Source organism: Gossypium hirsutum, chromosome D06 (assembly GCF_007990345.1).
Source record: "Gossypium hirsutum isolate 1008001.06 chromosome D06, Gossypium_hirsutum_v2.1, whole genome shotgun sequence".
NCBI lineage: Eukaryota > Viridiplantae > Streptophyta > Magnoliopsida > Malvales > Malvaceae > Gossypium > Gossypium hirsutum.
This window is the reverse complement of record NC_053442.1, coordinates 3,578,421-3,595,357: the sequence shown is the minus strand read 5'-3', so window position 1 is coordinate 3,595,357 and position 16,937 is coordinate 3,578,421. Positions and strand designations below refer to the sequence as shown.

The 16,937-nt window shown below is 30.3% G+C and overlaps 2 protein-coding genes across 3 annotated transcripts; both read right to left on the bottom strand.

Moving 5' to 3' along the window:
- Positions 1–2,813: 2,813 nt before the first annotated feature.
- LOC121218201 (XIAP-associated factor 1) lies at positions 2,814–6,368 on the bottom strand. Of its 2 annotated transcripts, none has more exons than XM_041095039.1 (6): positions 6,241–6,368; positions 6,086–6,147; positions 5,066–5,201; positions 4,146–4,283; positions 3,937–4,058; positions 2,814–3,233 (listed from the first exon to the last, which is right to left on the bottom strand). In XM_041095039.1, exons 2-6 carry the CDS (start codon positions 6,127–6,129, stop codon positions 3,074–3,076), a joined length of 600 nt encoding a protein of 199 aa, XP_040950973.1. In that variant the 5' UTR covers positions 6,130–6,147; positions 6,241–6,368; the 3' UTR covers positions 2,814–3,073. The 2 variants fall into 2 exon arrangements, with proteins under 2 accessions (XP_040950973.1, XP_040950974.1); XM_041095040.1 differs by having other exon boundaries at positions 6,245–6,342.
- Positions 6,369–9,353: 2,985 nt separating this feature from the next.
- Positions 9,354–12,497, bottom strand: LOC107907078 (uncharacterized). Its single transcript, XM_041095038.1, has 6 exons — positions 12,480–12,497; positions 12,160–12,205; positions 11,665–11,851; positions 10,077–10,156; positions 9,846–9,923; positions 9,354–9,711 (listed from the first exon to the last, which is right to left on the bottom strand). Exons 3-6 carry the CDS (start codon positions 11,795–11,797, stop codon positions 9,610–9,612), a joined length of 393 nt encoding a protein of 130 aa, XP_040950972.1. The 5' UTR covers positions 11,798–11,851; positions 12,160–12,205; positions 12,480–12,497; the 3' UTR covers positions 9,354–9,609.
- Positions 12,498–16,937: the final 4,440 nt, after the last annotated feature.

Here is a 16,937-nt window from a genome sequence, read left to right as displayed (position 1 = left end):
GATGAATCATCATAATTATCTACTAACTTCATTTAATGATCTAATTTCCATATAAGGACCTCAAGTTTTGAATTCCATAGTTATTTGATACTTATATCTACTAGAACTCAACTTTTGCATTTCATGCAATTTGGTCCTTCTATCAATTTAACATGTAATCGGTAAAATTTTTTTAACAAAATTTTTATACGTTATTCCTATCATTATGCAGACCATGAATTATTATTAAAATGATTTTTCTTTTTAACTTAGATTTGTGGTCCCAAAACCACTATTCTGATTTTACTGAAAACGGGCTGTTACAACTCTCTCTCCTTTTAAGATTTTTGCCCTCGAAAATCTTACCAGTAAAGAGGTTCGGGTATTTCTTTCTCATTGTTTCCTCCGGTTCCCAGGTAGCTTCTTCTATTCCGTGACGTTGCCAAATAACTTTTACTAAAGCTACCTTTTTATTTCTTAGCTCTTTCGTCTCACTTGCTAGAATTTTGATTGGTTCCTCACTGTAAGTCATATCAGGTTGAATCTTAACTTCTGTCTGGGAAATAACATGAGAAGGATTTGATCGATATCATCGTAACATAGACACGTGGAAAACATTATGAATTCTGTCAAGCTCTGGTGGTAATGCTAATTGGTATGCAACAGGTCCGATTCTTTCGGTGATCTCATATGGTCTGATGAACCGTGGACTTAGTTTTTCTTTACGACCAAACCGAAGAACTTTCTTCCAATGCGATACTTCTAAGAATACCTTGTCGCCAACTTGGAATTCTATCTCTTTTCGTTTAATATCTGCATAAGATTTTTGACAATCAGAGGTTGTTTTCAAGCTATCCCGAATTACCTTTACCTTTTCTTTAGTCTTGTGGATTAAATCAACTCCATGTATCTTTTTCTCATTGAGCTCCGTCCAATACAACGAAGTTCTACATTTGCGACCATACAGAGCCTCATACGGTGCAATTTTAATGCTTGACTGATAGCTATTATTATATGCAAATTCAACTAAATGCAGATACTTTTCCCAGTTACCTTCGAATTCTAGCACGCAACATTGAAGCTTATCTTCTAAAATATGTATCACACGTTCAAATTGACCATCAGTCTGAGGATAGAATGCAGTACTGAAATGTAATTGTGTACCCAGAGCTTCTTGCAACTTATTCCAGAATCGAGATGTAAACCAATGATCCCTATCTAAAATAATGGAGACCGGCACTCCATGTAGTCTGACAATCTCAGAAACATATAACTCTGCTAATCTATCCAGGGAGAAATTCATACGTACCGGAATAAAGTGTGCAGACTTCATTAAACGGTCAACAATTACCCAAATGACATCTTTCTTTTTCGGAGATAAGGGCAACCTTAATACAAAGTCCACAATAACTCTTTCTCATTTTTATTCTGGTATCATTACTGGCTATAAAAGTCCTAAAGGTACCTGATGTTCAGCTTTAACTTGCTGACATACTAAACATCTGGATACGAATTCAGAAATATCATGTTAAAATTGGGTGTAGACGAGAGTGAATGTCCAAGAGGGTGTAGAGTTAAAATTGGGAAGCAAAGGCTAGAGATTTTAATTTTCAAACTTACAAGAGAAAAAGAAAAGGAACAAGGAGATATTTGATTTTTTTGTCTTAAAATATAATAAAAAGGATTATATTGATAAATATAATAAATATATAGGGTGTTTTTGTCTTAAAATTCAAATTCTACCCATACTATTAGATTACACCCTATATTACAGGAGGGTCAGAATGTTAAAATCCAAACACCATAATCTCATTCCGGAATGTAAGATTATGGGTCGTAATGTTATATTGGATGAACCAACCCCCTGATTTAATTGCACAAAATATTCTAAAACTATGATATTTAGGGGAGAGCAAAAATCGATTTTAACCAAAAAAATAGACACAATTGATTTTTTTGTTTCAGTTTAGTCGGTTGGGACGATTTTGTCTATTTCGCTATTAGTTTAGATGGTGTTGTCAATTGGTTCTCAATTTTTGAAACCCAAAACTAAATCGACTGAAAAAATCAAGTTTATATAATATTATTTTTTAATTATTTAAAATTTGAACCAAATTAACGATTTTAGTAATGAAAGGACCTTATAGATATAATATATAGTTTAAGGGTTTAATTAGAATGCTTTAAAATTTGAGGCTTAATTTAGAATGAGTGTCATAATTTGAGGATGTTTGATGCAATTAACTCTGAAAATGATATAAAAAACCGAATTCTCTATGCTATATAAAGCCAAATTAAATTGATGTAACGAATTAATTGATGATTAGTTTAGTTATAATTTTTTTTAAGTTAACAAATATTAAATTTAATATAATTTCCTTTTAAAAATACTTATTTTTGTAAAAAAGGAAAAAAATAATCCTAAAGCCTCTACTATTTTTAAAAATAATTATACATTCTTTAAATAAAAACGTCTACTCAAAAAAAAAATCGCCAATAATTTTAATGCTTATACGTACATGCATTCTTTTTAACAAAACAAGCATGGTGAACGTATGATAATGTATTAGTAAAAAAAAAACAAATTAAGGATATTAAATTATGTGGACTAAAAGATATTATATAAAATATGTATTTATAAAAAAATTATGTATAAATCAAATTAAACTTTGATTAACATATTAATTTTTATTAATTTTATATAAAAATATTTTTAAAAATATCCTTATAATAATATTCTTTTTATTAAAAAATATTTTTTAATGATAAATAACAGCAGCGTTTAACGAAATTTTCTATTCTTTTCTTTAAAAAATAATTGCCCAAAAAATTAGTTAGTCGAAAACTTCTTCTCTATTTTTTAAATTTTGAAATGAAAAAAATTACATTTTGTGACCCAAACTAAGAAACAGATATGGCATTGGACTGTCAGCATATTATCCCAATCTGAATGAATTTTATACAGCACCAATAATACTAATATATGCTCTTAGGATAATATGATGGATAGTTGGATACAGATAAGTGACAAAACGTTAAAAACGTAGCTCTCTAGCTGATTTACATAACGCCCCAGTTTGTGTAGTGTATTCTGCTAATGCACCTGAATGGCCTCCGCCTTCTTTTGGAAAAAAAGTGATCCGAATAAAACAGCAATGCCGGTTACCGCAATGGTGAATATAAGTCGTTTCCATGAATATTCAGGTGGCTGCCTTCTCGGAGCACCTTGTTCCCTTTCAGGGGCCCCCACATCCCTAACCATAGATCCCAAATCCATTAATGAAACCCAAGATGAATTCGTATAAACATAATGACGATGGATATGGCAGGCAACGAAGAGCAAAATTCTGGGGATGGTTTTCAGGAAACTAAGGCTCGAGTACGGGTGATATGTTCAAACATTGTTACAATAAATCTTAGGTCATATTGAACAAAAAATAATAATCTTAGATCATAAGATACATGACTTCTCGGGCTTTAGAGACCTTTGTACTAGAAGTCAGGTTCATTTTTCCACTTTACTAAAAAAAATGACATTATTTCCTTTACATTAGATCAAAAAGTAAATTAGTCCTTTCTATTGAAAAAAATCATTCATTTCTACTGTTGAAAACTGGTGTAGTTGGCAGAATAACCATATAGTTACACATAATGTGCCGCATCTACCTCATGATGACGTACAATGACCATTTTTTAACTGTAGAAACAGATGAAAATTTTATAGGAAAGACCAGTTTACTCTTGGATTTAATGTACAAAGACTAATTTGCCCATTTTTTTTAGTAGAGGGGGCAAAATGCAATCCAACTACTAGTACAAGGGTCTACATGGTACTTTCACCGAGATAAGTTCCATCTATATGCAGATGACGGGAACAAAGTTAAACTATGCACCATGTCAGGTCATGACTGAATTAGTGCATCTACAAAACACTCTAAAGGTAAATAGTGTATGTACCTGGAAGATTCCACATTGTTTTCTGCAATACCAGTGCACCTACTTGCATGGTTATATCTTTCTCTCAGTCTAATGTATCTGTTACATTGATAACACATCTCTGTCCGGTTCCCACAGACTTCCTAAAATCACAAAGCAACACAATATTGTAAAAATTTCTCCTAACATATATAATATGAATCCTTTAATTCAAAATTATTCATAATTACCTGATGCTCAGCCAGATCAATAGCAGGCAACGGAAACTCACAAAACTCACAATTAACAATCCTCTGGGGGCAACTTTCACCTTTATGTATATCTAGATTTCCACGTTCCATTGTCGCACTGCACAATGAGCAAGCCACCTGCTCACATAATGAGTCAATAGCATGATCAATTTAGTATAAGGCATTATGTGAGATTTTTAAGTAGATATGCACTTGCACATTACCAAAAGACACAAAAGCATAATTGAATTAACCAACAATAAACTTGGTGACTTGGTTAACAAATCTTGGTTAACTGCACCTCCCCATTGTTATCAATCACTTAAGGACTAGTTGGAGTCTATATTTCCACTTATTTAACTGTTTAATATTTCATGAATGTTTAGACTTAACTAAATCTCTGGTGGTTGATAGATTCTTCAGACCTAATAAGTTCAAATGAAAATAGCTGAGAAAATAGTACTTCATGCCAAAATGAGACATCAAAACCCGAACAAAAGGAAAAATAAGAAGTTCAAATGAAAGAACAAAATCGGGAAATGGGAGGGGAGTTATCAACTCAAATATCCATCAATGTAACCAGGCTTTTTCGATTAGCTTTCACAGATAAACTGCAAATCCAATGCCAATAAGATATTCAAATGTGACAACTTAGTTATCCCTCTGCCAAGCTTTCTTCCAAATAAAGTATTTTAAAAGAACTTTTAAAAAATCAACTTTTGAAAATTTGTAACATATTTTAAGATTTGAATACTATCTAGTCTTGCTGTTTATTAAGCTACACCCAAGGGTCAAGAGTTTCATTGCTTCTAGCTCAAGCAGCATCAAAGCCATCAAAATGATAGGGAAATCAGAAAAATTAAACAAGAAAGGTAAAAAGTTGATTCATTACAAACAATCAGAAAAGACCTAAACCATACCGGAGCATGGGTGTTTAAGAAATGTTCCTTAGCATGCCTTATTGGAACCATATCACCACAAACATTACATTTTTCTAGATTCCGGGAGCAATGAGCATAATGCAAATCAATATTTGAAGAAGGTATGGCCCTGTCACTGAAAACATTAAAAAGAAAAAAAAGTTACTCATTAGAATTTCTAGGGCATGCAATTTTCCAATACCATTTCATATGGAATAAAAAGACCTCCACCCTCATTCAACTAGATTAATGAAAGAAATCATTGCAACATAAAATTTAATTATTAAACCACCTCAAAACTAAGGCAGGCATCAAAACAGGATTCAAAAACAAAAAACGCACATCCTGTACAAAAAAGGGAATAGCTATGCACTTCAGTTTCTTTAATCGAAAACTTATATTCCGCATCCTAATAATTTTAGGAACACAACAAAGCACATGTGAAAGTTCCATATCAACAGCAAGCATTCGTTATAAAAAGGAAAAAGAGGAATTTGAAAGCTTTATTCAACATATTGCTAAGCTTGCAGTTCAGTATCAAGTAGATTGTAATTATAGTCCAAAAGCATAAAAGAACCTCAAGAAAGGGTTCCAACAATATATTGTAATGTTCAAAATACCAGCAAAATTTTCATAATTTAATAGATTTTCAGCAATTGAAAAAGATGAAACCCCTGATCACATGAACTGATTGCAATCATAAACGCATCAAACAAACATAATTTCAGGTTCTAAAAGATATCAAAGCAAGAAATTTAACTAAGTCATTCCCTTTCCAGCTTGATTTGATCAACTTAAATCAACTAATCACTTTTTAAGCAAAAACTAATTTCCAAGTACACAAATTTCCAGACAAATCAGGCAACAAGAATTCATCCACAATGAAAATTGAAACAAAAAGGCAGGGATCAGAAAGACAAGAAAAAAGATTGCATCAAAAGTTCAACGAATTAAAATCAATTATACAAAAGAAAATCATAAAGATACACAATTTCAAGAAACCCGTATATTAATACATACCAGTGATTGCATATGCGGGTGGTTTCATCCGAAGCAATTTCCATGGGCGATCCGTCCAAAATCTGCAAATCAAAATTCAATGAGAAACAAGAAATTGAGGGGAAAATTCAGATAAGCGGAAAATGAATTTGGGAAAAGATATTAGAAGAATTAACCTACAAAAAGCCCTCTTCTTTTTATTTTTATTTTTCCTTTTTTTCTTTAAATTTCTACGAGAGAAGAAAATCGAATAAAATAAAATTATGGCCAAGACTCGTAGAGCATTTATTATTTTGACTAATTTACAGGTTGAAGTTGAACGAACAACTTTAGATGTTTGATTATTGGATCGGGTCGGGCTGGATTAAATTTGTATGTTTGTTGTGGATCCGGTCCATACAATTGGGCCTTTGACTCGTTTATTCTTTTTAATATTAAAAGGTTTAAAACTGTAAAAAACCCTCAAACTTTTACAAAAAAATAATTAAACCCTTTTTTTTATACTCAATTAGGTACTTAAACTTTTAAAATACATCTAAAAGACCCTTAAATTTTAAAAAAAATAATAACTAAGCCCCTGCTCTCTTTTTTGCACTCAACTGGGTATTTGAACTCTCAAAATGCATAAAAAAATCTCTCAATTTTTTTCAAAAATAGCAATTAAGTCATTTTTTTTTGCACTCAATTATATACTTTAACAGTTGACCATTAAATTTAACCGCCCTAATTTTTTTCATTTAAAGCCACCATGTGTCGCAACCACGACGTAACATGTGACAAAAAATTATAAAAAATAAAAATTATTAAAAGTTATAAAAATTATTAAATTTTAATAAAAATATTAAAAATTAGAATTTTTTTGTAAAAAAAGTAAAAAATTATAAAATATATAGAAATATAGAAAAAATATAAAATTTTATAAAATCGTAAGAAAATTATAAAGAACTGTAAAAAAATATAAAATTTGTAAAAAAAAATTATAAAAACTATCGTTCCAAAAGAATTATTTTATAATTTTTGTATAAATTTTATTAAATTTTATTTTTTATCATTTTTTGCCACATGTCACGCTGTGTTGCGACATGTGATGACTTTAACTGGAAAAAAATTGGGGCCGTTTAACTTTAATGGTCAACGGTTAAAAGGCCTTTTTGATGCATTATATAATTTTTTTATTATTTTTATAAAATTTTACAATTTTTTATATTTTTATGATTTTTATATATTTTTATAATTTTTAATAAAATTTTATAATTCTATAACTTTTATTGATTTTTATTTTTTATATTTTTTCCTCATGTCACGCCGTGGTTGTGACACGGGGTAGCTTTAAATGAAAAAAAATTAGTGGCAACTAACTTTAACGGTCAACTGTTAAAGTACCCAATTGAGTGAAAAAATGGCTTAATTTTTTTTTTGGAAAAATTTTGAGGACTTTTTTTGATGCATTTTGGCAGTTCAAGTACCCGATTGAGTGAAAAAAAAAAGCAAGGGCTTAATTGTTTTTTTTTTTAAGTTTGAAAGCTTTTTTATGCATTTTGAAAGTTCAAGTACCCAATTGAGTGAAAAAAAAATAAAAGCTTAATTGTTTTTTTAGAAAATTTTGATTGCTTTTTAAAACCTTAACCATATTAAAATTGAAAAATATTATTAATTTTTTTAAAAAAAATCCATCTGTTTGGTTGCTTTCAATTTTTACCTAACAAAAGAATTAATAATTCTAAAGCTTTTCACTATAAAAGAATAAAGGCTTAATTGCAATATTTTCCCTTATACTGTTTTATAAATTTAGATATTTAAAGTTTTTTTCCTGATCAAAAGTGATACTTAAACTATTCATTGCATCACATTTTACCCAAAAAGTGTACAATGTCCAATAAAAACATGTCACTTATTACTTGTCACACTCTTATTGGTTGGTATTATGTTTTGAGATAAAATAAGATAAAATTTATAGTTTCAATACCACTTCGATTAAAAAAAATTTAACTACTTAAGTGTATAGTTTGAAGGTCAATTTTATAGTCAAGCCAAAAATAAAAACAACGGGAACTTAGAAATTCGAGGGTTGAGTCTTATATTGTGCAAATCATATTTGGGTTATTTCTATATTTTATTTTGATTTAAATCCTAATATTTATCTATTTTGTTCAAATTTAGTTTGATTTAAATTTGAATATATTTTGATTATCAATTTGATTGTGAATTATAATGATTAATTTTGATTATAATTATTTGGGTGTATTATTAGCTATTATACTTATAATTATATTTCTTTGAAAAATAAATTTAACACCACGTTTATTCCTCCTTATTCATTGAATGGTAAACCATTTCTTTCTTTGATTGAATGTAATACTCATTCAATGGAATGATCATTACTTCTCTAATACTTGTCTTCTATTAACAACTATTCTTTTGTATCATCAAAGAATGGCTATTCCATGAAACATTGAATAACAAAAAAAAAATCAGATTAGTCCTTAAAACTTGGCATTAGAAAATATAAAAATAAAATATTTAAAATATTTTAATATAATTTAAACTCTACAAGGAGACTAAGTGACACATACTCTGTTTAAGATGTAGTGAAAAAATAAAAATTAGTATTAGAAAAATGATAAACTAATTAAATGGCACATGAGTAACTTCTAATTTTGTTTGTGAAATAAAAAAATGATAATTCTATATCCAATGTTATTAATGTTGAATGGAGTATTACATTTAGGGTCTGTTTGATTGGCAGTAAAATGTTTTCCGTAAAATGATTTCTGGAAAATGTTTTACTTTTCTGTAAAATGATTTACTGGAAAATATTTTCTAGTGTTTGATTGAATCTGTGTAAAATATTTTCTGCTGTTTGACAGATTTCCTGAAAATATTTTCCGGAAAAGTTGTTTTTACATATATTAATAAATTTATATACATATTAATAAATTTTTATATTTTAAATTATTTTTACACATATTGCAATGATTTATTTATAAATAAATTTTTTATTAATAAAAGTTTTTTATCTAATTAAATTCCAAATGTTCATCTATTTGTAGATTATACCGATTTGATTTTACTTCTTCATTATTAAAACATTTATTTGTATTTAAATTTTATATTAATTTGATTCTACTTTTATCCAATCTGATTCTTGTGATACATATATTTAACATGGGATTTAAATTAAAATAAAAAATACTGTAATTATTAGAAAATTTCATTTTTTTTAAAAACTAGTATATTGTATTAACTCGTACTAAATGATATGTCAAACTTAAATTGCTACATTAATATATATTGGGTAACTAATGCAAGTGTAATATGCAATTAAAAGCTAGAATTTAAATGTTACCAACACAAAAAATAAAGACGAGATAATAAAAATTATTGAAAAAGAAAAGCAAAACAGTAACCCATAGCACAACAAGAAACTAGTTATATTGTTGTTCTCTTTTTTCTATCCAAACCCAAAACAAAACATCAAAACCGCATTTAGTACTACCAAAGTCTTTTATGGTTCCATCTAAGATTTGCAATAAATGAATTTGAAACTACTTAGGACCAATGTCTTTGAGAGCACATATCTGCTCTTCCCCCATTGCAAACATAACAGACACAACCAGGTCTTTCCCCTCAGCAAAACCATCCATGATCTGCAATCACACCAAAACACATGAATGTAAAATTATATAACTACCATCTTCATGATATGTAAATTGGAACCAACATTTTTTTTTTGTTCTAGTATTAGATACACTTGAATTAGTATGCCAAGAGATTAACTTACCTCCTTACATTCTTGTTCCATTTCCTCATACGTCAATGCTAGCTTCTTTACCACATTTTCTTTTGTTTGTTCAATTGTCTGTAAAAGATCACAGAAATAGTAGTTAAAACCATCCACTATAGTTACCATATCTGGACTACAAACAGCAGCGACATACTTTTGCAAAGACTTTCGCTCATGTTTCACAATTTTATCAAAGACAGTTAAGGGCAAAGTAAGCAACCAACTAACCTTACTCAGTAAATCAGAGAGTTTTTTCATCTTGGCCTCCATCAATGCAATATGTTTCAGACTGTTAATGTCTTGTGAAACTGCAGTAGACCCATTTTGTCAAGGTCCTTGTGAGCCTTTTGCAAAATGTTAGCAAATAATTCATTTTTAACTTTTAGGCTGTTAGCAAAATATTTCAAGTACATATCAAATAATTCCGTCAAAAATCTCAAACAATAATGCCTTTGGGGTTCTGGCAAAGTGAAAAGCTTGACATGTAATTGCAATGGATCTTAAAACCCACATTACAGCAATTAAAACAGAAGAGTACTCTGAGGTTACAAATGAATTCCAAATCCAAATTTTCAAATTAATGTTTCCAAACATAGCATAAATGAACACAATCACAGCATAAGAATTTATAGCCAGAACCACATAATATTTTTCATTCTCAAAATAACTAATTACTTTGAAAGTAACCAGCAAGATAAGATGTTTACAGTGACAACATCAGATGATACAATAGCAACATGTTTCTTCATTTTTCATTCTTGAATACAACTTGGTCATGCATTTGCCTAAAAGAAATGGAAAACACACATTTCTAAGCACTGAACTGAAGAGGTTGGAGTCACTACAACAAAAAAATGTCTAGCAATGATGAACATAATCAAAGAGGTACAAGTCGTGTGAGTTAAGATAATGTCTAACAACCTGGTAAAATTATAGCAGCACATATATAAAAGAACAATACAGTTCAGCTAGTACAACATGAGAAAAATGACTATATTTTCCTAAAAGAATATGGGGTTCAATAAGGTTCCCCGCATCATAAGGCCAGGAAATTATAGAAGAAAAAGACAGAAATCGATGAAATATAAACCTCTCATTTGCTTTATTATTATATGAAAAAAAGACAAAAATCATTCACAAAAGGAGTGTGAGGTAGATTTTCATATTTGTATGCTACAAGGCGATTTTGTGTGATTTGCTCAGTTGAAACTTTGTTTTCAGCACAATGTGACAAGTCAACATGTATTGTTTTGCTTAGTGATAAATAATATGTTTTTTTTAAGTAACATCAAGGAATGAGCATGATTTCTTGAAAACCAAGTCCTGCAAACAAGTGAAGCCAGAGAAAAGACCTTATGTAACACCGTTAGACCACAGTCCATGCACAAGAAAACCAAACAGTCTAAAAAGAAAGGAAATATTAATAAAGGAACTCAAAACGGACATTGGCTTCTCTAAAAAAGGATCTCAGCTCGTCCAATGACTTCTCAAAACTTCCATACATTCTAATGGATAACCTTAGCCACTTCGAAATATGTGCTCTATTCTAATGACTGAGATGATTAATTGGGATAAATTTGTATCCGAATTCGAAGCCATACTCATACAGCTATTCATCTTGAATGAGGCACACCCTTACTCTATTTGCCTATGGTAATAATTTCATAGTGCTAAAATCAAAATGGACAATTCAAGCAAAGCAAATCACTGATACAGAAATCAAAGTTAACATACTGAAAATAAAAAGAAAGAGGACTGTCTATGGTTAAGGAAATTAAAATAAGCATCAATTTTATTATGACTAGTGAGGACTTACATGCCATCAATATGACATTCACCATTGGGGAAGGAGCAATTGCAGGTGACAGTACTGTTGTTAATGGCCTCAGGCACATTTGGCGGCGGCGGTGGAGTAAACCAACTTGACTTATTGTTGCAAGGGTTTTCATTGTAATTCCAATCCTTCTTCCCAAGTTCTGTTGCTATCTCACGAAGAGCTCTTACTGCAAACCCAGAAAGAAAAGAACAAATATTTGAGAAGCAATTGGAGGAACTAGTATTGGGTTGGTACAAATTTACAAGCAAATCACAGGATAATTCTAAACACTCAAGTATATACTCAAATGAACCAAACCTGCAATTTACTGTTTGGTTGAGATTAGTTAAGAAACAATGAAAGAAAAGTGGACTGGAACAGAGTAAAGTCTTGGAATATGAAGAGGAAATTTCCAATATCAGCTAGTAAAGAAATACTGTTAATCTTTAACACAACCTGAAGCAAGAAAGAAGTTGCAAAGCTGTGCTAACTTACCTTCATAATCTGGAGGATAGGGCGGCTCCACTTGGGCTTCAACCATCTGTATATAACCAAAATATAACCAAAACATCATCCAGCAAGAAAAGTCGCCCAAATAGGAGGCGAATAGCCCAATAGATAATCTGTAATCTTCATCGGCTACTATACTTTCTCTAAATTTGATGACAATCAATATAATTTATTAAAATAAAAATGTTAGAAATCAAAGAACGAGAGAGGAAGAGAGGAAACAAAACAGAATATGCTGAGAAGAGAAGATGAAGAACAGAAGAAGAAAAAGGAATGAAAAACGGAAGAAGAAGAAGGAGCCTTACCTGGATTAAGGAGGAACCAGAAGAGGTCCTTGACCAAACTGATTTGCAATCCAAGGGGAAGGGAAAAGGGAAGGGGAAGGGAAAGGGGAAAGGGTAGAAGAAGGCATCATTTTCCGGAAAATGTCTTACCGAGTTCAAAAGCGTAAGACATTTTCTCCAAATTTGTAATAGGTTTTCCCGTGTTGCGGAATTGGTTTTACAAAAGGAAAATATTTTCCTGCTACCAAACACTGGAAAACGTGTAAAACCAATTCCGGAATTGGTTTTCCCCTATCAAACACAGCCTTAGTTTAATTTGCTGGAACTTGTGGAAGAGGAGGAATAAATGAGTGCTTAATCATTCATGACGATACTTCATACGTGGGCATCATTGCTAGAAGCCTCTCATGGGCAAGGCATTGCTCTTGGATAGCTTCAAGAAGGGTTATAACGAGGCCTCAACCAGATCAAAGTGTCGGTTGGCAAAAAGGTGGGTGAAATTAAATATCGGTGGTGCGGCTGGATCAAACAGAATAGCCCAATGTATTGGGCGATGTTCAGTGCAACAATCAGAAGTGTGGATGTTGTTCGAAGTGAGACTAGTTTGTGATTGTGGATTTCGGAAAGTTGTTAGTACAACTGATTAATGCCCAGGGTAACAGGAGAAACCCGCTAGCTCTAATTCAGAGTATAAGGGAGTGTGTGATTGGCCATGGGATTGGAAGGTCATGGTGAGGCATGCTTTTAGAGAGTTGAACATGGTGGCGGATCACATTGCTCAACTAGCACAACAAGACATGAGTGATGCTTTTGGGAGATTGCCCTCTTCTTTTGTAACAAAAAAAAATGTTTATAAAATAGTAATTCTAGTCTTAAATATTTTTACTCTACAAAAACTCTTAACTGAATTAGTATCATGAAATAATCAGATTATAAATATGTTTTCTTCCTCTAGTCACATAATCTAGTTGTAAGAATTTTCAAAACGTTTTATTCTATGAAGTACTATTCTTAATGAGGTTTGAACTCGTTTCAAAATTTTGTTATTTACTAAAAATATTTTGAGAATGATATTCTATAATCTAACCATTCAAAGTTTAACTATTAAATATGAGATTGTTTTAATAGAGCAAAAGCACAATTAGATAAATTTCTTTTCCTTAATAATAATTAAATAAAAATAATATAAAAATTCAAATTACCTTGCGGAATTGTACATTTAATTATGAACACTATATATAATTGTACACAATTAGGAGAGAAGTAAACAAATTTTTATTTTTTTTGGCTAAAGTTGAATTTTAAATTTTTAGAAGTAAAAATATAATTTTATCATTATATTAATTTATAATTTTAAAATTTTTTAAGGAACTAAACTATAATTTCACCTTTTTTTGGAGGCCAATGCCTGCCCCAATGTTGCCCTTGTACACAATAGTAATGTTAAATGTTAAAAAACTGTTGAAAAGTAAAATATCCCGTTAGTGATTTTAAAAATAAGTTATTTTTATTTTTGTTATCTAAAAAAATTTATTAATTTAATCACCGCTGTTAATTAAATTGATTAAATTGATTAAATTCATCACTTAACTGTTAAATTATCATAATACTCCCATTTCCTTTTTTTAGTTATTTTTTCTTTAATTTTATTTTCTTTCTTTCTTCCTTTATCTTCTCTCTTCTAGTTTAGAAACCCTAGCCATCACCTCCCTCAAATATATATGTCGTTGCTGCTACCTTTGAACCATCATCGGCAAGCGTTGCTACCATGATCGTTTGACGTCTTCTTCGACATCAGGCCGTCGATCCAAATAGCCACCGTGAACCTGAAAGGAGTTTCGTCTTCTCTCATCTTTCTTTTTCTCACTTTTTATATTTTTTCTTATGACATTTTTTGTTTTGCTTCTTTCATGTTCTGGGTTTGCTAGATTTGAGACCCCTTCTTTTTCTTTTTGGTTATTAGGTGTGCTGTTGTGTTTATGGTTGTTGGTATTTAGGGTATTGTTATGGTGTTTTTATGTTTGGTAGATTTCACAGGGGATAGTGTAGGTTCTTATGATTTGGATAAGGGCTTAGGCAAATGGTGATTAGGAGGTTGAAAATGAGTAATAGGGGGATTGGTGGTGCCGGTTGAGCTTGTCGACAAAGCTAGGTTGCGAAAATGGTGACTTGAGGTTGTGGGTGATAGATGATGGCTAGACAGTGGAGTGTCGATGATGATTGCCAGGGGAGAAGATGAAAAAAAGGAGAGGAGACAGAAAATAAAGAAAAAGGGAAAAAATAACTAAAAAATAATTTATTGGTGGAGTGATTAATTTATTCGATTTAGTTAATGTAGATATTAAATTAAAAGTCACTTTTTATTTATCATTATATTTTAGTTAATTATGTTTCAAATGTTACGTTTTAGTCACTTACGTTATTGTTTTATTACGAAGTGATCACTTTACCATTAACTCTGTTACTCCCTAACGGGAGTCCTACGTGACAATTCAAATAGGTTTTAAATGCCAACTTAGATTTTCAATTGTTGGGATGAAAATAAATTTTTAATTAAATAAATTTAATTTAGATTGTCACGTAAGACATTGTTGCAATAACGTAAATTACATAGATTAGAATTTCAGGCCAATGTTAGAACACAAAATCGAACTTTCTTTTAATAAGAGGCATTAAATTAAGGGTAAATTACACAAATAGTTACTTAACTATAAAAAAATTCATTTTAAGTGCTTAAAATAAAAAATATATAATTTAAGCATCCACGTTACATAATTCTATTATTTTGGTCACACCCATTAAAATAACAAATGACAAGTTAACATGACAGTTAAAAAATCGACATAATAACAAATTTAATCCGTAACTATTACATATTATATCGATTTAGAAATAAATTTAAAAAATTTACCTTTGACATCACAATTTGATCCTCAAAATCTTTATTGTGTAAAAAATTCAGCTTACCATCCATAATACCGTCCATCAAATGAAATATAAGCCTTTTTAATTGAAAGATTCAGATATGTTAAAACCTAAACAGCATCCAACAAAATTCCATGTCTTCTAGCACTATCAACCTGATGAAAATAAAAAAGCCAAAAATAGGAACTTGAAAGAGAAAAAAGAAATTTGAAAATTTCATGAAAACCCACAAGTCAAATTCTGGGTGGCGCATTTGAAGATGGTTTCGTAGAAGGCTAACCTTGACCAAAGTCACAGTGGGGCAAATGCCATTGTGAATCATAATTAGAAGTGTTATCAGGCCGGGTTCGGATCAAGTCTAATAAAAAATTTATACTCGTTTGCTAGGTTTAGGTTCGGCTTGGCCTAAAAAATGGGCTTAAATTTTTGCTTAAATCCGACCCAGATAAAAATGCTAAAATTCAATTAGTTCGGCTCGCCTGTATTAAATTTTTATATTATTTTTATATGATTTTTAAATATATATAATACATCAAAAATACTAAAAATATTAAAATAATATTTCCCTAGCAAAATTTAAAAAATATGTATACTTAAATAACACTAAGATATATGCAATTTAACAAGTAAATGCCTCTAAAATAATAACAAAATTAACAATAAAACAAGTGTTATACAATATCCAAATAATAATAACAAAATAGTGGTAATATAATAGTAAAATGGTAGCAAAATAAAGAGAAAGCAACAAGGAAATAGCATTAAAACAACAAGAATAGCAAATTTTTTGTTCTTTTTGTGAATTCGGGGCGGGCTAAGCCCGGGCCAAAAATGTCATACTCGAGGCCCGACCTATTTTTTAAACGGACCTTTTTTTTTACTTAAGTCCATTTTTTGGACTTATATTTTTACCTAAACCCTCCTACTTCGACCCGATCATAACCCAATAAAAAAGACAACAATATAAATTTAACCCCAAAATGGAAACCTAGAATCAAAATCAAACATAATACAAACATGAGTGTACTCATCTTCATAACAAGCTTTTCATATTCATAAAGACAAGCATGTCACTTCAATTTTTTTTTTATATTGTTGTTTGTTTGAAGAACCCAAAAAGGATGGAAGCTTGAAAGGGGAAAAGGAACCCTTTTTATGTGTAGAAAAGAGGGAAAAACAACAATAATGTTTGCTGAATCAAACAAGGCTAAACGCCATTCATGCTCAAAACTCTTTCGCTTTGTGTTTCCTTAGACTAAATCGCTATTAATAATTGTACAAGATCAAATTGAGATTATTTGTAAATTTTAAGAATTAATTTTTAAAATTGTGACTAAATCGATATATTATTTAAAAGTTGAAGGTTAAATTTATTATTATACTGATTTTTTTAACTGTACGTTAGCTTGCTATTTGTAATTTTAACGAGAGTGACCAAAATAACCGAACTATATAATGTGTGTGCTTAAATTGTAAACTTTTGATTTTGAGTGCGTAAAATAAATTTTCTATAGTTGGATGACTATCTGAATAATTTATCATTAAATTAATTAT

Excerpts from the sequence above, each read along its gene's own strand:
- LOC121218201 (XM_041095039.1), bottom strand. The coding sequence starts at position 6,129 with ATGGAAATTGCTTCGGATGAAACCACCCGCATATGCAATCACTG. Across the intron at positions 5,202-6,085 it reads ACCCGCATATGCAATCACTG|TGACAGGGCCATACCTTCTT; the intron begins GTATGTATTAAT and ends TAATGTTTTCAG. Across the intron at positions 4,059-4,145 it reads TTGATCTGGCTGAGCATCAG|GAAGTCTGTGGGAACCGGAC; the intron begins GTAATTATGAAT and ends TTGTGATTTTAG.
- LOC107907078 (XM_041095038.1), bottom strand. The coding sequence starts at position 11,797 with ATGAAAACCCTTGCAACAATAAGTCAAGTTGGTTTACTCCACCGCCGC. Across the intron at positions 9,924-10,076 it reads TCTCTGATTTACTGAGTAAG|ACAATTGAACAAACAAAAGA; the intron begins GTTAGTTGGTTG and ends GATCTTTTACAG. Across the intron at positions 9,712-9,845 it reads TGGAACAAGAATGTAAGGAG|ATCATGGATGGTTTTGCTGA; the intron begins GTAAGTTAATCT and ends GTGTGATTGCAG.